The 26,384-nt window shown below is 45.6% G+C and overlaps 2 protein-coding genes and 1 pseudogene across 3 annotated transcripts in view; 2 read left to right on the forward strand and 1 right to left on the reverse strand.

The window, feature by feature from the left end:
- The window catches only part of LOC130402154 (ubiquitin carboxyl-terminal hydrolase 43-like), an 85,760-nt gene extending 84,417 nt beyond the window's left edge, over positions 1 to 1,343 (forward strand). Inside the window, 1 exon segment of the mRNA XM_056606286.1 lies at positions 1,118 to 1,343. Within this exon segment, the coding sequence (XP_056462261.1) occupies positions 1,118 to 1,343 (226 nt within the window).
- A 125-nt stretch (positions 1,344 to 1,468) lies between these two features.
- Positions 1,469 to 2,900, reverse strand: LOC130402165 (melanin-concentrating hormone receptor 1-like; annotated as a pseudogene).
- Positions 2,901 to 5,216: 2,316 nt separating this feature from the next.
- LOC130376243 (growth factor receptor-bound protein 2) overlaps positions 5,217 to 26,384 on the forward strand; it is a 57,671-nt gene continuing 36,503 nt past the window's right edge. Inside the window, exons 1-2 of one of the 2 annotated variants that reach the window (XM_056583476.1) lie at positions 5,217 to 5,437; positions 6,697 to 6,962. In XM_056583476.1, the coding sequence (XP_056439451.1) occupies positions 6,885 to 6,962 (78 nt within the window). In that variant the 5' untranslated portion in view covers positions 5,217 to 5,437; positions 6,697 to 6,884. Of the gene's footprint in view, positions 5,443 to 6,696; positions 6,963 to 26,384 lie in introns of both variants that reach the window. The other variant, XM_056583469.1, reaches the window with a different exon arrangement.

Consider the following 26,384-nt stretch of genomic DNA (forward strand, 5'->3'; position numbering starts at 1 on the left):
ACCATCAGAATTGTTAGGTTAGGGCATCAATGTCTCATTATGCTGTTTGGCGCAATGCAATAATTTTGTATATTTGGCTCCATAAATCTGTGCAGCCCAGTGCCCAATGGTCCACACTCCGGCACTGGTCCAAGCCCAGCAGTGGAGAACCACTGGTTTAGAAAACCATCACTCACACTCAGGCTGGCGTAGTGGTGAGACTAGATGAAAGGGCTTCCAGACGCTACCCCTCATGGGAGCGACACTAGTTCTCCCTGAAGGTACTGGTTAAAAGAGAGGATCGCTAAATCCTCTATCGTCTCCAGGCAGAACTTAAACCAACAAACAACCCCCGGCCTGTCTGAGACACATGGACAAGGATCTGCAACATGAACACCGTTGGGCAAACACTAATTAAATTATTATGCATTTTCATTATCGAAACACAATGTTTTTAGAAAATGTATTAGAAAAGTTATTAATTGTATTAATAGTGAGTTCCGTGCACTCAAAAGACAGTGCCAACAACAGTGTTATACCCCCACCTAGTAGCAGGGGACACGGGGGCTGACCTTAACTCCACCAATAACACCCGGACGATGACCGATGTTGAGTTCTCATTTGAAATTCAAATCCAGGTGGATAAAGTCCCTCGTCCTGCTGTTCAGCAAACCTGCTCTCTCACGCTCTCTCTCTCTCTCTCTCTCTCTCTCTCTCTCTCTCATCCAAATAAAAGCATGTTTACAGTGAGAGAAGATGTCGACCAGCCGTCCAAACACTCCAAAGCCGTTCAGCCAATGCTCCTCTTCTCCTGATCTCTCTCTTCCCCTTCTAAATATTTGGCTGTGAAATTATTTATTTTCCATTCATGCATGGATGATAAAATCTGTACATAGGGACTGCATAGTATAAAACAACAACCACAACAGAGTTTGGCAACACAGGAACACTTTAGCATCGACCAGCGCTGATGTTTCACACCAACACATGAAGACTGCTCTATACTAACGAGCCGCCGGGTCCAGGTGTAATAGATGAGATGAAATAGATGCAGTCCAACGTAACGTTGACGAAGCACAGACAACAAAGCCCTCAGAGAGAAGGGCCCCTGAGTCGGGCCCCCGCTGGCTCTCCTCAGAGGTAATGTCAGACCGCCGGGGGCTAAGCCCTTCTCCATGAATGGACAGACGAAACACAACGGCGCCCTGTGGTCCGACCGGCCCCCCGCCCGGGGGTCCCGAGTAACGCAGATGACGTCTCTGATCCCCTTGTGGACCCGGACACCTGATCGCACGAGGGAGGGAACACAAACGCTGACCACCCGCTGGTGCTTTGACCTGCAGCGCTGGAACCCCACCTCCTGATGTTAGGGTGGGGTCCCCCCTGATGTTAGGGTGGGGTCCCCCTGATGTTAGGTTGGGGCCCCCTCTGATGTTAGGGTGGGGTTCCCCATGAGTGTTAGGGTGGGGTCACAGTGGGTTCGCCCCTGCTATGACCGCTCTGTGAAAAGGGCCCCCCCTCTGCACTGAGCAGCTGGCTCAGTGCGCCACCACGGGCAGCGCCATGTCCTGGAAGGAGCGTGAGCCAGGGGGCTGGCAGGGGCCCTCAGGGGCCAGACGGCCAGGGGCCAGGTGTTCAGGGGCCAGGCATTCAGGAGCCAGACTTCAGGGGCCAGGCCCTCAGGGACAAGCCGTTCAGGAGCCAGACATCCAGAGATCAGGCGGCCAGGGGCCAGGCTCTCCAGCGCGGGGCGGTCGGGCACGGGATTCGGCGCGGGGTTCGGCGCGGTGGCGGGCTCCACACGGAGGCGGCGGTGCTTGTGCCGCACAGCCACCAGCAGCTGCCTCTGGAAGCTCTGGCTCAACAGGATGTAGAGGAAGGGGTTGATGCAGCTGTTAGCGTAGCCCAGGCTGATGGCCACGTTGTAGGCATACACGAAGAGCGGCGTGGGCCGCTGCACGCCCAGGTGCACCAGCTGCAGCGTGTGGGTACGGCGCCCAGCACAGGAAGAGGGCCAGGCAGATGGCCACCGCCAGGCGTGTCACCTTGCGGGTCCGCGCTCGGCGCCGGCGCTGGGGCAGCGGCGCCACCGTGGCCCACATGCTGTGGAGGATGCGGACGTACACGCCGCAGATGATGGCCAGCGGCAGCGCGAAGGCCAGGACCGAACTGGTAGAGTGTGAACCAGGTGGTGTCGGTGGCGGGGCGGGGCAGCAGCAGGGCGCAGCCCACCGAGCCGTCCGGCAGCGGCATCAGGCCGGCGTACATCCACACGGGCGTAATAGACGCCAGCGAGAAGAGCCACACCAGGCCCACGGCAGCCCCGGCGGCGCGCGGCGTGCGCAGGTGGTTGAAGCGAATGGGGTGCACCGTGGCCAGGTAGCGGTCCAGGCTCATCACCGTCAGGATGTAGGTGCTCACCAGCTGGCTGTTGGAGTCCAGCGCCGTGATCACCGTGCACATGGTGCCGCCGAAGCACCACGAGCCGTTGCCCACCAGCTGGTGGATGAGGAAGGGCATGCCGAGCAGGAATAGGAGGTCCACCACGGACAGGCTGAACACGAAGATGTCAGGCACGGTCTGCTGTGCGCGGAAGCGGATCTTGTTCACGGTGGTACAGAGCACCACGGCGTTGCCGATGATCCCCAGGACGCAGATCAGACCAAACATGCTCGCCATCAGCACGTTGTTGTAGAAATGCCCGTTTGGTGCTGAAATCAGTTCGGAAAGAAATTTAATCAGAAACGTTTCAAAATAATGTAAATCAATCATTTAAATGAAACACATATCCAATAGTAGAGGTTCCTCTAATGATAGTATTTGTCCTATCCGGTAGAAATAGGTTTTAAGCTGCATACCTTCAAGACTCTTAGATGAATTCAGCGACGAGAAAGAAGAATTTGAAATGTTCCCAAAGTCCATCTTCAGTTCGGACTGGCGTGCAGAGAAACACTCCAACGCGTCTGGTCATTCCGTCCACTCAATTACGCTCCAAACATTCCAGAACTAAACCGGGCCATCATCCCCCGAGCGCACAGACAACTAGTGTTGAAGGAGCAAAGAACAGATGAGACGCATTGCGTTCCCCTCCTCAGTGTGGTGCGTTCCCATAGAGCCGCGCGTCCGGTGTTCCAACAGGTGCGCATGGGCGCCGCGTCGCAAAGCTCCTCCATCAGCCTCTCCCACTCAGTGAATCATCATCAGGTACTCCACGCTGTTCGATGTCTATAACTGCTTTTTGAGACATCCGTGCGTCAACTTTAGTGTCGCTGTATGTCGTTTTCCTATATTGGAAAATCAATATTATTGCATTGAGTCTGCTTCTTCACATGGGACCTGCGCGGTTCACCATCACAATAGACATGAATGCAGGATTCCCATTACGGTCCGAGTCAGTCAGAACAGAACAGCAAATAAAACTTTTCTTGTAGTTTAAACTGTTTATAACGGACGGATTGGATGCCTCTCAGGTCAGAGCCTATAATAACACCATGATAAATAACATTGGTCACAAAAAGTTGAAATAAGGACTAGACTGAATAAATAAAGGATCTAAAAAAACCTCAATAATCCATCATCCTTTCTTATCTTATCGCACCCGCAGATAGTGTTTCACAGGGGTCACGATGCATCGCTAGATGTCGTCCTTTCCCCGCTGTCTTACGTTGCAGGCTGGACAGTCTGAGGTTTAAAACAGGTTTTCCCCACCTTTTTTGTTCCAAGGACCGGAATATTCATAAAAACATTTGGAAAACCCGTAGTCAATTTGAATGCCTTCATTTAAGATGCATCACTTTTGAACAAAGGTTTTGTCTGTTTTTCAAGATTTTTTTTGGTCAATCAATCAACGCAATGAAGTGCTTGAGTCTCAGGCTCCCTTCAACAATGCAAAAATATAAAAACAACAATTTATAAGAGAAACAAAAGAAAAGTCACCTAAGACAAAATAGTGCAAAGGAGCAATTTACAGTGCATTTACAGCTTACATTACAGTGTTTTAGTTGCATATTGATATATTTTATGGCCATGTGTTAGAGCAGGGGTCGGCAACCCTAGGCATTCCCTCCCAGTGCAAATATGTTTGATTAGTTACAGAAGCAGTGTTCTGAAATGGGATAAATTAATAGTTTTTAAACCTATGTTGTGAGTAAAAGAGAAGAAAAATATTGTTGCAATGGGCCTGTATGCATCGCCTTCACAGCCTATTGCAAAGCTGTACATGTCTTGAAGATATTGATGCCGCTGGTTCTAACATTCTCGTATATTCTCGTTTTTTACATTTCTCACAGTGCAAATATGTTTTTGAAAGAGTTTCTGAAAATGGTGTTTTAAGATGGGACATATGTAATTATAATTAGTAAGCCCATGTTGAAATTATAACAACCAAAAAAACATTAAAATGTTGATGCATGATTGTGGACTATATGGAAATAGTACAATTCCAGGTCTTCTGGAAATGTTTTTGGTCGCTGTGTCATAATTCAGCTTAATTTTTTATATATTGTTGCTTAAGGCACACTCATTAACGAGAAAAGGTCAAACTGGCACTGCATGTTGAAAAGGTTGCTGACCCCTGCGTTAGAGGAAATAAAATGACTCGGGTAACCTAAGACCTAAAAAAAAAACCTAAACAAAACCCGTTGGGTATCGCTGGGTTGGAGGACAGATGTGCGTGTGGGTTGGAGTTCTCAACAGTTGAACCCGGTCACCGGAGCAGCAGGAGCAGGAGCAGGAGGAAGAGGAGGAGAAGGAGGAGGATGGGAGCGCTGGACCATATGCCCAAAGAACCCTCACACCAGGATCAGCACTAAACATGGAGGCTACACACAGGAGACGCATGCACACACATTTGAAAAAGGAAGAATCAGAAAGTAAATATAGGTGGAGGCGACCTTAATGGGGTTTATGTGAAGACGACAGACCCCCCCCCCCACACCATATCATATTGGATAATAAAAATATCTAATTGAGCATAATACATGGAGCAATTGTCAATGTGATATAAAAAATATGTGAATAATAATTTTGTGTTTGGTGCGGCAGCAGCCGTTCTAGATGTTTTTATTCAGCCACCAAACCTCCTCCCAGCAGAAGCCGTTGCAGAGTATTTTATTGTGAAACGAAAAGGAAGTCAGCCATAGAGACAGCAGCCGCCAATGTAGAGGCTTTTATTGTGAACGGAAGCGGAAGTCAGCCACCAAACCTCCGAGCAGCAGCAGCCGTTCTTGAGACTTTTATTGTGAAAGAAAGCGGATGTGCGAGCGGCCGGACCTCCTCCCAGCAGCAGCCACACTCAGAGGCTCCGAGTTCGGGCGAAAGCGATTTTTTAAGGCGTACGCACGGTTTCGTTAATCTTTTCGAGACACAACCGAAGCCCGGATAGCATCCCGCGGGCGTCGATCCAACAACGAGGCGGGATTCGAACACAGCATCTGTCCTGGCGCCGTTCCGCGGACCCGTAAGGTGAAGGTTTGTTTCTTCTGACGACGGAAGCTAAGCTAAGTGGAGGCTAGCAGCTAGCCCCTGACGTCTAGCCTCCACTTAGCTTAGCTTCCCTCTGGGGTTCAATATTCGGGGTTTGTGCAGAAGACGGGGTCTGGATCCACTGGTTTTACTGGTGAAATGGTGTTTCTAGGATGTGATGGTGGGGGACAGGGCTGAGATGGTTCGGGCTAGCCCTCATCCCACTGGTGTTACTGGGATGGGATGGTGGGGGGCAGCGCTGAGATGGTCCGGGCTAGCTCCTCACTGGTTTTACTGGTGAACTGGTGTAAATGGTGCGAGTGTGTGTGTGTGTGTGTGTGTGTGTGTGTGTGTGGGTGTGTGTGGGGGGGGGGGTGACAGAGCTGGAATGGAGACAGAGCTGGAATGGACCAGGTCCCCATCTCACTGTACTTGGCGCAGTCCTGCTCCTAGCCAGATGAGAAGGCTTCCTGTGGACACTAGACTGATGTTATTTTAGTGTGTGTTTGTGTGTGTGTTGTTCTCAAACAGATGTGTTATGGCTTAATATTCGACCCATAACAATGAGAGGCTTCGTCATCCTGCCTGTCAATACATGTTAAGATAATTGAACCTTCGAACTGTCACTGTACTGCATTGAGAGGAGAGGGGGTCGCTCTATTAATATTGAATGGTATCATATATTCCAATCACCTAATCCACTACAAAAGTAGCCCTCTTGTTTACGCAATCAGCCCAATGCCATTAAAGCAGAGCTGCAGAACACCATTAGCTAAGCGATGTGCTGGCCTCATCCACTTAAAGGGGGCCACTAAACCAATTAACGTGTTGGGTACCAGTGCTGACCAGCTGCCCGTCGACTGGCCGTTAGGGACCTGTCCATCAGGGATGGAGGTCACCTCACGGGCCAAGACAATACAGGCCAAGAGGCTTTAATTGTTTTCTTTTATTAGATTATGGGGTGATAGTAGCTCAGGAGGTAGAGCGGGTTGACTGGTAAACGTCCGGATGGTTGCTAGTTTAATCCCCGGCTCTTTAATCCCCGGAGTGTTGAGATGTCCCTGAGTGAGACGCCTCACCCTGACTGCTCCCGACGGACTGGCTGTCGTCCTGCGAGGCTGAAACCGCCGTCAGTGTGTGTAAATCGCTTTGGATAAAAGCGTCAGCAAAATCCCCTCAATGTAAATGTAGATTGTTTGACTCATGAGCAGCAGCCGGCTGGATGTTTGTCTGAAGTGTAGTTTTGTTTTGCAGGTGCGTCCCCTTGACTTGTATGTGAGGCCTCAGTCCTGAGACAAGGGGTCCTAGTCGAGGAGGAAGGAGCGACTCGGAGTGGAATAGCCGACCACAGCTCTGTGGATGTATATTTTTTCGTATTTTTGAGCCCAGACGCCTGCATCTACGACCTCAACCATACGGGTTCCTACCTGCACCGGACGACCATGGAGGCCATCGCCAAATATGATTTCAAAGCAACCGCGGATGACGAGCTCAGCTTTAAACGAGGGGAGGTGCTCAAGGTAAACGCCATGTTTGTGTTTAAATGAAGTGTCACAACTCTGTCCCGGACCCTGGATACAGAAGCCAGGGACATGACTCTGAACGACATGTATGGCATTGATAGTATCACCACCCAGCACGATTTCAGCCTATCAGAGTAGTGGGTTGTTTGTTATTTTGATTGGGAAACTGTCCCATCCTTCTATTAACACTTCTGTCTGAAGGTAATGGAAACTAACTACTGTGTGAAACTGATCAGGCTGTATTCAGGGAATATTGGGCAGCCATCCCAAACTAACTGCATGATGGGTAGAACCAGGAAATAAATCCACATGCGACACTATTCTAGGACTATTTCAGTCATTTCAGTTTCATGAACCTTTGATTCCAAACGCTGACGTTTTTCTCTTTGGGGGAAAAGATAATCTGCTTGATTTCAGATTCTATCTCTTCATCTTATCCTCCGTGAGGAGATTGCACAATATTAGAGCGTACAGTGACTTTTACTGAGTTAAGGATTTAAATGCAATCTTAATAATCCCCCCCCCCCCCCTGCTTAGTGTGTGTGTGTGTGTGTGTGTGTGTGTGTGTGTGTGTGTGTGTGTGTGTGTGTGTGTGTGTGTGTGTGTGTGTGTGTGTGTGTGTGTGTGTGTGTGTGTGTGTGTGTGTGTGTGTGTGTGTGTGTGTGTGTGTAGTTAAATATTTATTTCCTCTGTGTTTCAAGGAAACGTGTGTGCTAGCGAGAGACTTTGTTCTCGTATAAATCAGCCTTTGATGCCGCCTCACTTTAGAGATTAGATTTTTTTTTTTCTGAGCTTTTTTTAGGTCACTTCTCCTTATGTTGAAGAGTCTGGCTTGGGGCGGACGTAATACCCAGAGAGGACTCTGATAGCTGCGGGCTGCAACTATCTGAAAAGCTCTTTTGTCAAGGCGGGTTATGGAAGCAGCTCTGAGTGTGTCTCCCTGCTCTGACCTGTAGTCCTGATGTGGAAGTATATATGGAAGTGGGATGCCACGCCTTGTGTTATTAACATAACCGACACTCGTTCACCAGGCATTAACTATTAACGGATAGTAATGAATGTGCTATAAAAGAGGAGCAGCATTTTTCATTGGTGGCCTTAATAAATACTTTCAAATTGCAAGTTGCTGATAATCTTTGTTTCCGAAGGTCTATTTCAATAGCACTTGAAAGAACGTGGTTATGAATTAGCATATCACAGGCCAACAGGCTTTTGGATAGTTTAAAGCAGTGGTCCTCAAAGTGGGAGGCGAAGAGGTACTGCAGGTGGTGCAGGGAGGATAGTGAGGGGGGAAAACCAAGCACATATGGACCAATAAATTGTCAATATGACTGCCTGATTCAATTTGAGAACTACTGGTTTAAAGTTCTTCCAGTTACAACCAGTCTCTACAGCTCTGTGGGTCTGGACGTTTCTCTAGGTTGAACAAAGTCCAAGCCAGTGTTGGGAATCCCCCTCTAGAACATTATCTCAGTTCAAAGGAAAGAAGCAGAAGCTACCACTTGCTTTAAGTGTGTACGTCGACGGCTTGAAGATGCCTTCAGAGAACAAGGTTGTCATCATTTTCAGCCTTGCTGATCTAAGGTAACGGCCATCGTAATTGCTCAGTAACGCGAACAACCTAACTGGGTACTACACTACAAACAAAACTTTAAGAGTCATTCGAAGTCACTAATGAAGGATATTTTGGTTATTTTAGTATTTTTGGCCAGCCTTATTAATTATACATTTGCAACAGTAGCAAAAATGACGACCAAGCGCAAGGATTTACTGTAAAATGAAGTTTCTTTCAGCAATTAAATAATTATCGGTCAAATATGATGTTGATTAATTGTAAATTGTTAAAATCCCTACTAGCAAGGAAGGATTATGGGATTTATGTCAAACATTGTTAAATAATTACTTGAAACTTCTCAATTAAATTCTGTTTAACAAGGGGGTCTGGATGTTTCATCGAAATAACTTAATATCAGTCTCTCCTGTAAAAAAAAAGAAGTATTTTCCAAACAGTTCAAATGCTCCCGAAATGTATTACAGTTTCAGAATAAAGCCCTTGTTAAGAAGGTTAATTTCCTTCACTGATGTAGTTTCACTAAAAGAAACCAACACAAGGTGCACAAGAGTTCTGCCCAGGCTGGTAGCAGCAGTGACTGTGAGCGTGCCCTTAATGGATCCAGGAAGCTTGGGTGAACACTCCATTGAGCTTAGAACAAGAGGCAGGACAGGAACACTCTTTATCACTCTCCACTGTTGAGATTATCTCCATCCCTCTGTTTGGCGGCCCTTCTCCTCTGGGTATACTATCCATCGCTGGCAGTTTGTGAAAGGCTTGTCTCGTGTGAGTGGATCAGACTGCGTGGTACACCAGCACGCCCCAGCCGGAGTCCCAGTCAGCTGCTGCATCCATGTTAATGAGAGACCCAGGACACGAGAACAAGCAGTGGTGGTGGTTGTGGTGGGAGCTTCAGTCCTCAAAGAACTCAAACCCACAAACCCTGACATGAATCCCCTGGACAGGCTGACGAGGTTCAGACAGCACACTCCCTCTGTTGAGGCCCAGGAGCCTGGGTAGGGATGGGGCCCCATCGAGGTCAGAGCACCATGGAGGTCAGAGCACCATGTGGGTGTTGAAATGTGTTCACACGTGTATGTGTGTTTACCAAGAAGTTACACACACACAGGAACCCCCCCATTGGAACACATGTCCTTGTTTTACCGTGTGTAGTAGGAGCTCAACACAGACAGTTTTCAACACATTTCATACAGTCCTTCTAGTTGCAGAGTTTGCTCGTGCTAGGCTAGCGCAAGTCAACGGGCAATGCTAGCCTGCTATTAAAAACAGTCTTACCCACTCCACAGTACACCCGAGGTAAATCAATTATAACGCCAGACTATAGATTTAAATGTCTGTGTTGATAGAATAATGTTAGAAATAAAACTAACCTTGCATCGCATGAATCATCGAGGGACTACTTTCTCAGCAGAAGCGGAATTTTACTATGCGCTGGTTAGGTTTGTAACCGAATCACGACAGAAGAACGTAAACAGAGAAGCGTGGGACAGAAGCGCAATTGAACGACTAGGCAACATGATGGTTCAGTGTGCTTTTAGAAATTGTAGAAATAAACGGTACAGATGGGCACCACAAAGTTTCCACCAATTTCCAGTGCGAGATCCAGAAAGGACTCAACTGTGGCTTGTTGCTGCTGGCTTGGACATCAAAACACCGGCTCGTGCATGTACGGTTCGTTGGATACAACAAATTCCTCATAATCGTCTTCAAAAGCAGATGCATCGCAAACTCCTCCAAACGTGGGCATATCTTGTTAATTGAATACGCTTATAGAATTCCTTTGTTCACTGTACTCTGCGTTTGTAGCAATGACAGCGGCAGGTAACCTAGGTATCAGTCCGCCGCTGCCGTAGCCTACGTACAGGAATATAAACACTGCTGCTGAGACCCCGCAATTCCCTCAAAATGCAATGCAATGCAAGGTTGGTTTTATTTCTAACATTCTATAATCAGACATTTAGATTAATAGTCTGTCGTTATAATTGATTTACCTCGGGTGTAATGTGGAGTGGGTAAGACTGTTTTTAATAGCTGGCTAGCATTGCCCGTTGACTTGCGCTAGCCTAGCACGAGCAAACTCTGCAACAAGAAGGACTGTATGAAATGTGTTAAACTGTCTCCAGTGATATAGAATACCAATGCTAACTTGGGAATCAGGCCCTATGTCCAAAATTCCGAACTACCCCTTTAAACATCCAATAATCCACTACACCCCCCATCCCGCTGCGTATTGTTAAAGTTGTAATGTTGTGTTGATTGATGACCGATTTCCAAGATCATTTGAGAACGAGGGAGGGGTTGAGTCTGACTGAACGAACAAATGATTCTGAACGACTCTTCTTGGCGAACTGAATCAAGGTAAATAATCATTGAATCCATCACTAGTCGGAAGAACGAGTCAATAGTTCAGAGACGTTTACGCACGCTCTATATTTAATCGCTAGGACCCTCCCCCTCAATACATTAGCCGCTAACAGTTGCCATCCATATCCTTCTCGCATTCATTGGCCTGCTACAAATTTCGGATTCGTTGACGCGCCCCTTCCCCGTTTAACGTGTACAAAATAAAAAAGGGCAAATTTACTGGTCGCACATGTGCGACCAGATGTAAAATTCAGCGCAGAATCTCACATTTTGGTCCCAAAATGTGACCATTTGGGGTTGCAGTCTGGAGCACTGTATTATCAGTCACGGTATGGCTGTACAAGGTGAAACTACGCATACACTTTTCCTGGAACTGGACTGTAAGGCTATTTGGTAAAATGTCTTTCAGAGATTCAGAGCGGCTAGATTCCGATTTATTTAGATGGCGCTGGAATGGCTTGCATCCGTTTGTATCTATTGTAGGGCTGCAACTAACGATTATTTTAATAATGGATTAATCGGTCGATTATTTTTTCGATTAATCGATGAGTCTGATAAAAAAAACATTTGTTATTACCGCATCTTTATTCAAAAACTGAACCTTACTTCAAATTCACAGTGCAGGCTGAAGTGTAAAAACACCAGGTTATTGCTCCAATGTCCCGGAACTATTAAAAGTAATATTAAATGATAAAAAAAAAAAAATGGGATAGCACAAAAAAAACATACAATGTATGATACACATTTATAAATATACAGTATATAAGGGATGTCCATGGTTAACCGATAAGATCTTAAACCGATAAATACTAACGGTTAAAAAGAGATTAAATCATCTTAATTTCTCTCAGATGACAGATCCTTTTTCCAGAAAACTGTCCATTTTGGAAAACTTTTTTTCTGTAAGGGCTAGAACTCCAAATCTCAGATATGTATGACCCTGGGAAATGTGCGTACACATTTTGGCATCTGTAGCTATCTTGAAAAGGCGGGAAAAGGGGCGTGACCTCCAGCATCAAGGTAAATGTGCATAAGAAAAGGGGCGTGACCTCCAACAGTAAGGTAAATGTGCATAAGACGGGTTCGTTTCTGGTCCCCATTTTTGGTGGGATGGAGGTGTAAATTTGTGCGTTAAAGGTGACACATTATGGTGTTTCCCCAACAAGTAAACATAGTATTTGAGTTCCAGAAAACATGTTTTTTAAGCTGTTTGCTGGAAATAGCTTTTAGGAAAAAATATATCGTCTATCGCTATACCCCTCTGTTTCAGTCCCTTCAGAATGCACTGTTTCTGCTGTCTATAGCATTGATGCAAATAAGCTGCTGCCCATTGACCAATGAGCTCTCAGACTGAACCACAGCATGGAGGAGAAGGGATTGTTGCCGTTTGACTCCTGGAGCTCTATATCTATATAATATAACATAATAATAATATTATATACAGGTATTTATATAATCTAATATCACGGCCAAAAGCTATGTGCGCCTCGGATGATATTATAATAATAAAGACTGTCTGACGTCTCTGGTACTTCCACAAGTTTTTTTTTTTGTTTTGCATTTGAACACATACTGAGCCTACCTGAACACATCACATTTGGCACTGTTTGCGACTTTTTTTTTAAGCTAACTAGCTCCATATCCTGTCGGTTTTAACATGCTTCTTTCATGAACCATGAACCCATGGATATATATATTAACTAGATGCCCTACGACGGCGTCTAGAACGTCACCATCAATTTTCAACCGAATTACAAACGGTTTGGTTTATTACAAACGTTATTAACGTGGTTATGATATTTTAGGACATTATTCTATTTTTCATTATTCTATCAAAAGTATGCAATGTCATAACTACATCTCTGATGGTTATAACAAACCAAACCGTTTGAAAATCGGTTGAAAATTTAGCAAGTTATGGTTATTTAAAAAGTACATGTACCACTACCAACACAATGTTATGGCTGAGCAGCTTACTGTGGTAAGATGGCCGCCAGTGGCGACGTTCGACTCCTTTGGCCAGCGGCGAGGACGAGGCATCTAGTTAATATAGATATCTATGCATGAACCAACCTGTCGGCGGCTGGCTGTAAACTAAACAGTGCCGCGCCTACGAGTGACGTATCAAATCGCGCGACTGAACGAATCGATGACCAAATTCGTTGCCAACGCTTTTAGTAATGGATTTTTATCGATTTTATGGATTTGTTGTTGCAGCCCTAATCTATTGTTTGTAATTTAGCTTCAGAGCTCATTCATTTGTCGGACCCAAACGTTTGAAGGCCACGGTTGAAGAAGACTCCAGTGCCAAGTCCTGTAGTCTTAGCTTTAGCTTCATGTTGGTCGTCAACCCTTTCCTCCTGACACACAGTGGTCTTGGATCGGGCCTGCTGCAGATTAGATTAGTTTTATCAAACCTTTTCATCTGATGTTTTGACGAAAGCATGACTCAGAGTACCATACAGGGGATTGTCTGCTAATTTATTTCCCACTCTGAACTTTGAGTGAAAGGGTTGATGATGAGAGGTGGACAGAGGGCTCCTGTTTATCCACGTCTATCCAAAGGCCTTTCAGAAAGCTTTCAGCCCAAGCTCTGAGCTGAGGCTGGTCGGGCCGGAGGTGGACCAGAGGCCATTAGGCTGATGACGGTCCCAGACCAGGCCCAGAGAAGATGCTTCACACTACAGATCACCAGGAATGGTGTGCAATGAGTATTCAAGGCTGGTTCACACTGTTGGAGTTGTTGGGTGAAAAAGTTTAATCTGGGGTCATTTTACATTCAATTGAATGTGTAATGGAAGGAATTCTGAGCCACTAGATGCATGTTTTATATTTCTATATAAAAAATTTATGATATTAGCCGCCTGATACTTTATTTAAATACTTTATTTAATTGAGTTTTTAAATCAGTTCTTTGTCCTTGCTGATATCTTTCTCTGTGACCTGTGAACACGTTCCCTCTCCATCAGTAAAGTGATCTGACACTAGGCCTTAAACATCCACCCTGTGCCTCAGTGTCTCTCCACGGTACGTCGGGCCAGATGTGGGCGGATGATAAGGGCGTCGATGATAGAGATGGTGATCTGAGGTGGTGTGGAGTTAACCACGAGCACAGTTTCACATTGTGTCATATGATTTCCATAATGCCACAGATGGGCCAAATGGGGAAGGTGTGAGCCTGTCTTGGGGTTTTTAGTTTAGGAAATGCAAAATGCTGATCTCATTTGAATACCCAGTTTGTAAAAGCCTGTGTTTGCAATTTTAAAAATATGCGCCTCTGTGAATCATCTGCAGAGTAGACGGCTCCCCTTAACACCAACTCTGTAGATGGGGAGGAGAACATTTGAATTGGCCTTTCTCTGAAACATTGAAGGGCTTTGGGGTGCTGCCGCTGTTGGTGGGAATCTGCTGTTGTCACGGTGAACACGAGTGCTCTGGTGAACACCGGTGTAACGGGGGAACACGTTAATCCTTCTGTACGGGCCACACCAGGGAGCCCTCCTCTCTGGGCCCCAGTCCTTGTCACTCCGGTCTCTCATGTTGTGCAGCAGCCACCCCACTCCCTTCAATAATGGCGCGTTTCCACTAGGGCTGAACGATCTATCGTTTTCGACCGAAAATCGCGATATCAAGCATTACGATTATGGGATCGTCAAAGCTGCAGTTTTTTTTTTTTTTTTTTTTTTTTATATATATATTTTACAAAAGTGCAATTATTTTGATGCTGATGAGCCATTGAAGCAAGTTTACTTAAGAAAGAGGGCTCCCTTTTTATTTGACTTTTTTGGTTGTTGTTTCTTAGGTACTTGAATAAACAGTCTTGCATTTGAAATCTGTTGCCAGCAGTTTTCATTATTGCATTACCTTAATGGAATTAATTGGTTATATTCATTTATACTGAAACTTGATTTAAAGAAAATAAATCGTGGTTGAAATCGAAACCGCAATCTCTACCAGAAAAATCGCAATTTCAATTTTTTCTTAAAATCGTTCAGCCCTAGTTTCCACTGCAGGCTGTGGTATGGTTTGGTTCGCAAAGGTTGGGTACGGATTGCGTTTCCACCGTCAAAAGTGGGCGTGAGCCGTACTCTGTTTGCCCTCGTCTTCAGTACTCCTCCGTTGGGGTACTGAGACGGGGTACTGAAATCCGTTGATTTGTCGACAGAATCGTCACTTCCGGGCAACGTGGGGATAAAAAACAAACAGTAGCCTCGAGGTATTATTCTTTACAATGAACATGTCGCGTAAAACGCTTGCTTTGGCGAACAAGGAGGTGGAGACGTTCCTCTGCATTCTTGGGGAGGAAGACGTGCGTTCAACTTTTCCATTGTTTTTATTGAGCAGGCTACACTGTCGCGCTGCTATGATGTCACGATGATTACGTAGCTGCCGCGGCGATCGACATCCGGCCTACCATAAAGGGTACTGTCGGCGGTGGAAACGCGACCTCGGAACTGAGCTGGGCTATACCGCCCCCTCCCTACCGGACTGAGGCAAACCGTACCGCACCCTGCAGTTGAAACGCGGCATAAGTGAACATGACCTCTCGCTGACACGCGGAGCCTCTCCCCAACAGGTCTCTGATCCCCTCCTGTCTTTATATTGATGTGTTAGGATTCATTTTGTTGTGTTTTGTAGGGCTCTCAAATAATGGAAATGATAATGCGATAATGATGGATCATTTTATACAATATGAAATTAGCAGAATATTGTTGTGTTCTAACACTCTTTGACGGTCGGAGCTGACCCCTCTTAGTCAGTGGTGGAGCTCTCAGCCGACATCGCTTTGAGTTACTGGAGTAATCACAATGTTTGTGATTATAACCATGTGCTTTGTTATCTCCCAGAGGGCTCGTTGTTGAAGGTAAAGTAGGTTAGTTATTTTAGTCGGCAAACCATAAGGCCCGGCCTGTGTTGAGTTCCCTAGTGGTCAAGAAGTTTTCTTAAAATGTCAGCTGGGAAGATCCCGACATCCAAACTGAAAGTGAACTGATTAATTCAAGAACTACACGTCTCAAAGCAGCTTCTGTGGTCTGAATAGATCCGTCTCCCTCTGTCTCTGTCTGTGAGCAGCGGTGTTGACGCAGAATCCTCAGGCTGTGTTCCAATCAGTTCCAGCCCCTCCTACACTCACCCTCCCCATTTAGTGAAACAGCTCTGCATTCAGAAGGGAGAATCATCAGACAACCTTTAACGCAGATGCTATCTCTAACCAGTGTGTTATGCTTGTTTTCCACCGGGGACGTACACGCCGCGGAACGGCTGCAAACTCTGCCCTGCGTCAATTTCCACCGGGCGCGTAACGGCAGCGTAGTGCTGCCTTGCGAGCCAGCTGTATTCATGCGAGATCACGCGATAATCCTAAACCTAATGTACTCACCTTCCACTCCCAAAACGACTGCAATTAAATGCCAGGCTTTGTCCTTTCTGACATTGTCCTTATAAAAAGGATGATTTATTTCATAAATTATTTTTTGTTGCTCCACTTCGACAATCAGTCTCTCATCGTTCATGTTGCCGACCCTCTGAGACCCTTTACTTTGATTGACTGCTGACCTGGTTCCACCGGTCATGATGTAATGTTGACGTAATGTTGATGTGATGTTGTGATAGGCTACATGAGCTGAGTATTGTGTTTTATTTTGAAAAGTGACCGGATGCTCTATGGCTTTTACTTTTTCACTTCCTGCCCGGCTCGATCGGCTCTGTTGAAATTGACGCGGTTCAGCAACGGCTCGCGTCTCCTTGGAACATTTTCTTGTTGACCATTTTGTGTATTTTTTTAAGGCGAAATTTGAAGTTCTCAGTTACAAAGTTTTCTTTGGGAGAGACATGCTGAATAAATACATGTTTGAATATTGGTGGTTTCAATATTGATCAAAATAATAGGGATTATGGGTTCGCCCAAAATCGAGCAGCCCTACTTTCAACGCAAATTAAACTATCGATATTGACGATAGCGTCTCGTTCCATACCTCGTTCGAAAAAATATCAATATATTTCAAATATCGTTATATCGCCCAGCCCTATGGGAATGAATCACAAAGTGTTTGTGTGTGAAGATCCTGTTATTCAGCAGTCCTGATTTCTGTATCAGTGCATTATGACAGAGTTGTGTGTAGTGTCATGTTCTGAGGGGATTACCAGCAGAGCCGTTCACTCTAACCACCTTCTGTGTAGAACCCCAGGCTGGCTGAGGCTAAAGGCTGGCACCGAGCACCCGGCCCTGTGTGTTTGTGCACATGTGCCTCAGCAGGCGCGAGTGCTACCCGTCTGTCACTTCCTGTTTGCTGTGTGGACCTCCCCTGGCAGCTTCCTGTCTCTCCCTAGTAGGGGGTTCCAGCGACCCAGAGCGCTTAGAGGTTTCCCGTTTGGCAGGCCTCTCTCCTGTGGACGCGTTCCTGTTGAGAACCGCTCAGCGGGTTGTAGCGGGACTGTGGTGGAGGGGTTGAGCAAGAACACGGTGGAGCTTAGCAATGACTTCTTGTTCTGCTTCCTACCTATGTGGTCTCTCTCTTCCTCTTTTGTCTCTCTGCCTCGCATTCCCTCCCTCTCTCTGCCTGTCTCTCTTCCTCTCTCTCTCTGTCTCTGTCTCTCTCTGTGTGTAACCTGACCCCAGCCGCTCAGCCCCTCCTCCAGATCAGGGACCTCTCATGCTCTTCCGCCCTCGTTTTGTCTTCTAAAGCTTCCTGTTCTTTGATTAACTGCTCCCTCCCGTCTGTTGGCGCCCGCTTATCGCTACACTGCTATCGATCCTGCCCACCCACTGACTCACCAATGAGAGAGACGGAGGGAGAGGGAGAGAGAGGGAGACTTGAGCCAATCCTCTACAATTTAAGCAAGAAAAATCCTTCAGAATTGTCTCCAAAAATATGAAACTCGACAACACTAACAATTCCCAATAACATGTGTCTAATGGCTACAGATGAGCTTTCTGTTGGCGGTCTACTCTGTTCACTGTCGTATTGTAAGGATGTCAGGCCGTAGTGTTTCCCTTTGATGTTTGTTTGTGCGTGTTATAGATAAGGACGTCGTGACACTGACTAAAATGAACTTCTGATGCAACATCTTCTCAGAAAACCTATTTTAAATCCATCTGCTCACTCGGCCAGCGGACGCGAATGCGGATGTGAAACTGTCGGAAGACAACGTCCCGTGACAGATCGTGTCTACTTCCTCTGGTTAGAGGTCTGTTTCTGGCTCTTTGAGGCAGTCCACTTCTGCCTGGATTTGCGTTAAAAAAGTGCAACGGGCCCAGCAGACGGAACAGAATGAGAGTTAGGAAATATGAGGCCTACATGAAACAAAGGAAACATTATTGTTTGTTATGGTTATTGTTTAGGGTAGGGCACTTCTGTCATTGTGCTATTGTGTGTTATTGTTGACCAAAGGCAGCTCTGTCGAGAGCAGGGCTGCTGCCCAGCGGCCTTTGAGCAAGGCTTTTCTGCAGGCTCAACGCCAGACACGAATTCGGACCGGCCCGCGTCTTCAGTCCCATTCAGACGGCCGTAACTCGGATTTTGAATATCTGTAGGTTGGCTGTGTGATTGGTGGGAAGGGTTTAACTCCCAGTTTAACTCGCTAATAACTCCCAATCCCTCCCTCCCAATATGATGTTATTGATGACATAATTGAGAGGAGGATCAGCACTGAGGGGATATATCCAGGAAGGCCCCTTAGTTAATGCTGCTGTGTTAAAACTGTACTGTCAAAATATGCAACGTACTGTCAACACATTTGTCCTATATTACCAATCAATCATTATCCTTTATTTAACCAGGTAAAAATGTATTGAGATTAAAATCTCTTTAATATGAAAGATGTTATATAATTGTCTTAGTACTAATCATCTTGTCATAGAGGGCGATAAACTAAATTAAATTCTTAGTCTATTCATTTTTACTTTGACGTTGTTGACCTGCTAGTCTGACCTCAGAGTGCCCTTAGGGTTTCACACCCAAAAAGGGTTTAGTGTGTTAAGGAAATTACAATAATGTTCATTTTAATAACCGAATCAAACAGGATATAGAGTCTGCTTTCGGCAAGATCCCAGAGTTGGTAAGTGCAGATGAGGGCAAGGTTAATGCGTGCACTCAGATAAACTCCCTCCTTCATAAGTTGTGTGCTTTGAGAAGTATTTCCTTCACCTGTGGTGTTGCTTCACGATGTGGTGACCCGCTGGGATCCCGACCCATCCTAGCAGACAACTTGGTGGGCGAGTAATGAGGAGCCATCTGACAGATAGCTGGTCTCCTACGAGAATGAGGTCAACTAGAAACTGACATTCTCACATTTCAGACATTACCACACTGAAATGATTGAATGTTAGATCGTCGTTTAGATTATATTTTAGCTTTAGATCTTTCCTACAGCACATTCTCATAATAGGCCAACATCAATTGCATCAGGCTTGCATAGGCTTTTAATCATTAATTTATTGTTCTCTTATATGCTGGATAAACCAGTGTTTGATTTCATGGAGGTATAATATAAATTATGATGAATTAGTTTATTAGACAGAAGTTTGTATGTTACTATATAATGTGTATCATAGCCTGTATTTCAGTCAAATTGAACCCAGGTTTGTAGAAAAGGTTTGTAGAAGGGGTCATTCATCGCCAATAGACTGAATCCTGGCCGTCGTCTGCTCATACAGAGCAACAAACAAGACGATCGCAGTTTTAGATGTATAATTATTAAGAAATAAGCTTTTCGGCACAATTTTACATCACAATATTTCATGGCAAGACATTTGGTCACCTCTGGTTCACTGGTATAGGGAATGAGGAACAACGTGAGCCAATTCATTCTGAACCAAGTTAGCCATTTCACATTTCACACTTGCCTTGGCTCACAAACGTGAGCCAAGGCAATCAAGACAAAGTGAGCCGGTGTGTAGCAACAGGAGCTATAAGCACACAGTCCTGATGTAGCAACAGGAGCTAACCGCACACAGCCGTGATGTGGCATCAGGAGCTAAAAGCACACATCCCTGATGTAGCAACAGGAGCTAACGGCACACAGCCCTGATGTAGCAACAGGAGCTAACAGCACACAGCCCTGATGTAGCAACAGGAGCTAACGGCACTCAGCCCTGATGTAGCAACAGGAGCTAACGGCACACAGCCCTGATGTAGCAACAGGAGCTAACAGCACACAGCCCTGATGTAGCAACAGGAGTTAAGTGTAACAGCAGGGTCTGAAGTGTTCAGCGGAAAACGGATGTGTACGTCCATCTCCGGAGCTAGCAGAGTGGTGCACAGTAAATATTGCTCCAGTGTGTTAATGGAGTCGCTGGGGCTGAGCGGAGGCGTTGTCTCAGTGCTCTGGGGTTTGTGTAGCATCGTATCCGAAGCTATCTGCGTTGCATACGGGAATGGGTTAACCTGGTGATTGTTAGTGCTTGCCACTTGGTTCTATGAATGTCCTTACTGTACCCACAGTACAGTAAGGACATCATTTTACATCAGGCCCTGATGTAAAAGCATGAACCTCTGAGATGATGGACGTTGTAATGACACAATGCACATAAAAGGGGAACTGGTTCAGTTTTTTCTTTCCAGTACAGCCATGCAGCCCATGTCACCTGATTGGTTGCCCGGTATCCTCCGGTACTCCTTTTTTATTGGCTCGTCCCCCACCGCAGCCACACGGCCAACTCTTGTGTTCTTTTGCATTTTTCTGTTGTGGTTTTGTTTTGGTTGCGTCCCACAGACGTCCCGGCGCGTGCGTGTGGAGGTTTCTCTGGCAGAGGGATGACCGCGGCTCCATTCCTCACCAAACCACTCTGGTTTAGTAAAATGGCCGACTGGTTAACCCTTCCACCGCCCCCTCTTGCTCTGCGGTCCCTCAAGCATCTAGTCGCTCTAAACCCATCTTTACTGTCAGTTCTGGTGGGTCGTGCCCAAGAGTCAATTCAATTAGTATAACCCTTAATCACAGTTACAGTCTCAAAGTTATTCACAGGCCACACCCCCTAACCCTAGCTCCCTATCTCTAGCCCCCCCTATCCCTGGCCCCCTTAAAGAACAGGGAAAGTCTCCCTTTATTATAGAGGAGGAGAAGCCGTTGAAGGCGGCAGAGCGAGGGCGATGCTGGTCCCCTCCCCGGGTGACCAGCAGACCACTGGGTGCCAAGAGGTAGAAACACTACGGAAGCATACCAAACAGAACCCTTTAAACAGAAATGAGGGAAAGGCTGAGTGAGTGAAGGCCGGAGGGAGAGGGGAACGTGTCAAGGTAGGTCAGAGGTCGCTTCCTCCTCAAACGTCAGTGATCCCACACATACCCACAGAGATGAGTTAAATCAGCCATCCTGCACACGGATTAGAGCACGCCCTGCCTCCCTGATCACTTCCTCTGCACGCACGAACACACACAGAGCTAGATGTCTGTTCCATCTCCAATCCATATGTCACAAAACACACACACGCTGTCACAAGCCCACCCCCTCGGACCCCATTTTCTCTCTCTCTCTCTCTCTCTCTCTCTCTCTCTCTCTCTCTCTCTCTCTCTCTCTCTCTCTCTCTCGCTCTCTCTCTCTCTCTCTCTCTCTCTCTCTCTCTCTCTCTCTCTCTCTCTCTCTCTCTCTCTCTCTCTCTCTCTCTCTCTCTCTCTCTCTCTCTCTCTCTCTCTCTCTCTCTCTCTCTCTCTCTCTCTCTCGTTTCAGAGCTTAACCTCCCAGCGATACAACTAAAGTTTCACTTTTCTTCCCCCTTTAAAAATGTTGTGTGAATTTTTCAGCAGTGATTCCATAATCCTCAAAATATTGCAATATTTAAACGTCGATATTGCCTGGGGAGCTCTACGTACGTGCATGGCTATATGAATCTGTTATTCTGTGGCCTTCTTCTATACCCTTCTGGCTGGCTCTCGGTTCGAACCGTGCTTCTCCTGCTCGCTTCTGCCTCTGAGATTAGTACCCCAAATTCCTCCGTAACGGATGCTTCAGCTGCCTGCTGGGATACGGGGATAATGGTGGAGTCGTTTATACACTTCAGGATTTCATTCCTCCCTGTCCTCACCAGTGCAGCGCGTGCATCAACAGGGGTGATTATCCTACGCTATAATAACGTGAGCGCCAAGCAGTCAGGCTCAGGGGAAAGTGGATGAGAACTGCTCTCATTTCATACACTTAAGATGACGGAGAGACGATGATGAGGTTACAACTTGCTCTCAGGCTACAGCTAGCTCTCTGGCTACAGATAGCTCTCTTGCTGCAGATGGCTCTCTGGCTGCAGCTAGCTCTCTGGCTACAGATAGCGCTCTGAAATCCTGTGTAGGCCTACCCTCTTTCCCCGCAGAAAATAGATAAGGGAATCGATAAAGGCACAATAAGCAGAATTTATTTAATTTTGTAATCAATTGGAAAATGACCCACAAAGTTCCAGTTAAGACACTCCCCCTTTCAATGAAAAACACTTCTGTGTGTTGTCTATTAATTATTCACAATATGTCCTTCCCTTCCTACAAAAGATATACCCTGACCCTCGCCCTTAATGAAAGGAATAACCCTTACTGAAGTGGTGGGTGGTGTGATTTAAGTTTTGGCAGAGAAAACAATGTTGGATGCATGTGTGAGCCATAGAAGTTCATCTGATAGGCTGCACTGTAGCACGATACTAAACACCTCTGATCGTGCGGAGGACGGTTTATCGTTCGCCATCTCGTATCGTCATATCACCCCAATTAGACCCAGCTTACTTTTCCTGTCCTCTTCGCATGCTACACTGTGCCCTTTTAGCCTGCGCCTGCTTCCTGAGTCGTGCTGTGCTTTCCTAGCAACAATAAGAGTGGTTTCATGTGTGGACGGGACAGATGCCCTCTCTGTGGTGGCCCAGTGTCGGCCAGCCCCCCCCCACAGAGCAACTGGTTGCCCTGGCTTGGTCCCATTGAGCTCTGGTCCAATGCTGCTGAGCTACTCCACACAGCAGCTGACCCTAAATATAACCTACAGCCTGAAGCCCTCACACCACTCTGTCTGGTGGAAACCAAACCACTCTTTCCATGACTGGCTAGTGGATTATTATGGGTCAGCTTTTGGGTGATTAGTGCTGCATCACATTGCTGAAATTATTATTGATGGCATTGGCTGTTATTTACTTGCTATGTGTATTTATTGAATCAAGTCATATTCCAACAGTGAATTGATTAATTAATAATTGAGATTATCCCTACAAGGTAAATGTTCCATGTATTAGGATGCTGCTTATAGAGCAGGTTGTCTGACTTCCCTCTAGCCTCTGCCTGTGATGTGTTTTTAAGGTCAAGTCTTATTTATTAAGCCCTCAATCTCTAAGTGATTTTCATTTCTTAACGAAGTGACGACAAACCTACCACAGTGTTGTCCTTCTCTACTTGGTCAATACAGAAAGACAAATAAATACACCCTCATTTCCTGTTATCAGCCAACTTACCTTCAAATTATAATACATTAAATATCACTTATTACAACGTGGTGAACATTAAGAATCAATATAATTAGTCTTTAGTAGAAGAGAAAGCAATCCCCCATGCTGCTGTTTCAGCATTTAAACCCAGTACACACCCGGGTCTTGACCCTATGTAAACCTGTTCTGAGGTCAGCTCAGCATTTATACTCGGGATGCACCGAAATGAAAATTCTTGGCCGAAACCGAATATACTGAAACAGTTGGCCGAAGGCCGAAACCGAATACCGAATGTGGCTTTTACTGTTTTTCATTAATTTTGCCTTAATTTTTCACCATTGCATAAATCAAACAATTAAATGTCCTTTATAAACTTTTTTGTCTTGCTTTTCAATAAAAAAAAATCAATTACAAATTTGATACAAAATATTTATTTAATACTGAACGTTTTCTAACATTCCAGCAGACCTTATGGCAAGAATTTAAGAACAATGTACCTTTTAAATAAATTAGTATTTTTTATTTATATATATATATTTTTTTTTAATAAATAAATAAAAATGTTCGGTGTATTATGTTCGGCCTTTTTACTCCTTCGGCCGAAACCGAACATTATGTTTCGGGCCATTTTCGGCCGAACGTGTTCGGTGGCCGAATATTCGGTGCATCCCTAATTTAAACCCAGTATACACCCGGGTTAGGGCTGGGCGATATGGCCTAAAAAAAGAATCCCAGATTTTTTCACAAAAAATCAGATTTCCGATTTAAATCGAATTACAGAAAAAGGCATTATGGCAGGCCCTGCCATTGTAAACAGTGTAACCAGTAACATTACATAAAATGTAAAATATATAAAATATTAAATAAAATATTTCTGTAAACATAAAATATTACTTATGATAAGAGGTAGTTCTGATAAAGTGCCAACATAACATTCAAACTTTCCACACGTGTTCATATATATACAGTGTTTTGCAAACGGTAATTGCCTTAAAAAAAAAAGGGAATAGTAACGGGAGAAGAATGAGAAAGACGCACACGCAGCTCTTTCTTTCACTCTTCTGCATTGAATGAGGAAGAGGAGCGCGATCCCCCTACTGGAGCCCCGAGGCATTACCAACAGATCGACGAATTACCAACAGATCGACGAATTATTAAACCACACAGATATAGGGAGGGCTGAGCCCATTCCGAACTACGGGAGCTGAGAGGGAGGCGTTGGCGAATGTTGAAGAGAAAACCGATTTTCATTTAAACAAGTCGATGTGAGCTACACACTCGAGTGAAACGATAAAATCGGTTTATCGCCCAGCCCTAACCCGGGTCATGACCCCATATAAACCTGGTCTGAGGTCAGCTCAGCATTTAAACACAAGTAGCACCAGTTCACCATTCCATGTAACCCCAGGTAGAACCAAACGCTGCATCTCAACTAGGGATGTGCATTTCTGGCAAAAATACAATTCGATATTCGCGTAATATTCGAGTATTCGAGTAATATTCGAAAATCGGTCGAACAAGAACCCCCCATGCTCGCACACATGCACTTCGTATACGCGCAAACACAATGACACAGGGCGAGGCTTTTATGATTTGTTTGAAATCAATCTGTTTATTTAAACAACTGCGCCATGCATATTCAACATCAAAATTATTTCAACGTGGGATTAGGCAGATAGGCCTACATGCGCCGAAAACAGATCGCTATTTATTTTACTGAACACAGCCTGCATGACGGTGAACTAGACACGTCTTTAGCATATGGAAACTATGGCCAAAAAAATAACTTCACACGGTGTGTCTTTTTACAATTTATTTGTTACCAGCATTCGTAGTGTTGATCAGCAGAGTCGCTTAGCAACCGAGGATGCCGGGGTTGATAATAGGGGTGTAACGGTACACATATTTGTACTGAACCGTCACGGTACAGGCACTGTCCCTCGGTGCGGTTAGAGGTGTGCCGCGGTTCGTAAACGTGGTGTACATAGCGTTAATATGGCGAATGTAAAGGCTTGTTTTGCGATGCAGAATTTAAAACTTGAAGTCGGAGTTCCACACGGATCATTTAGCCAAAGTCTACTACTCCAACGCCGTAATCCGCTCAGCAGCCCTTCGTCGGGATGCCGGATACGCAATGCAATGTGTCCAAAGCTTTTCAAATCCTATTTGGTGTTTTATTGGTCCTGGTGCAAAGTAAACAATGTACAAAGTAATTAAGGTGCAAAGTCAAACCAAAGAAGTGATTCAGGAAAGGATTTTGTAAGAGGACCCATCGCAGCCCTTGCCGTCTCCGTTGCGTCGACCAATAGGTCCATGGCATCGAAGGATAGTTACAAATATTGGATTTGCACGTAAGCTACGGAGAGGGTCACCAACAGGCTCTCCGGCTATGGAGAGGGCTCTCCGTGTCTATGTACAGCACTTTAACGTGCACACACTTTTGAAAAGGCACCATCCAGGTGTAACTATCACCGTTGCTGTGAAAAAAAATAACGAGCTATGCAAACCCAGCTCACATCACTATTTCAACAACCCCTGTCTGGGAATTCTGAAATGCAAATGCCATAGCCAAGTTTATTGGGGTTTTCATTGCTGCTTATCTACGGCTTCAGAAACAAGCAGTTTTTTTAAATTTTCCCCTTAACTGTTAACCGTACCGTACCGTGACTTAAAAACCGAGGTACGTACCGAACCATGACTTTTGTGTACCGTTACACCCCTAGTTAAGTTACCGGACTACTTCCGGAGTAGTCCGGAATGACCGATTTACAGCGGTCATTATAAACGAAGCAACGGTGAATTATCGAAAAATTATTCACCACTGGAAGTTGTGAAGGCCCATGCAAGTGAACGGAGCGTTCAACAGCAATGGAAAGAGCCGTGTAATTAATAACGATAGTCACATTCGATATTCTACGTGACTCCGACTATTCAACGATCGTTTCCCATCCCTAATCTCAACCCAACGTGAACCCAGACCTCTCCAGCCTGTAAACCACGAGTTAGACCGGGATCTGACCTGACTGTACTGCAGCTCTCCTCTAGTGTGTGCAGCAGGTCCCTGCGTCCCCCCCCCCCCCCCCCCCAATAATGA

Source organism: Gadus chalcogrammus, chromosome 2, assembly GCF_026213295.1.
Source record: "Gadus chalcogrammus isolate NIFS_2021 chromosome 2, NIFS_Gcha_1.0, whole genome shotgun sequence".
In the NCBI taxonomy this organism is placed as follows: domain Eukaryota; kingdom Metazoa; phylum Chordata; class Actinopteri; order Gadiformes; family Gadidae; genus Gadus; species Gadus chalcogrammus.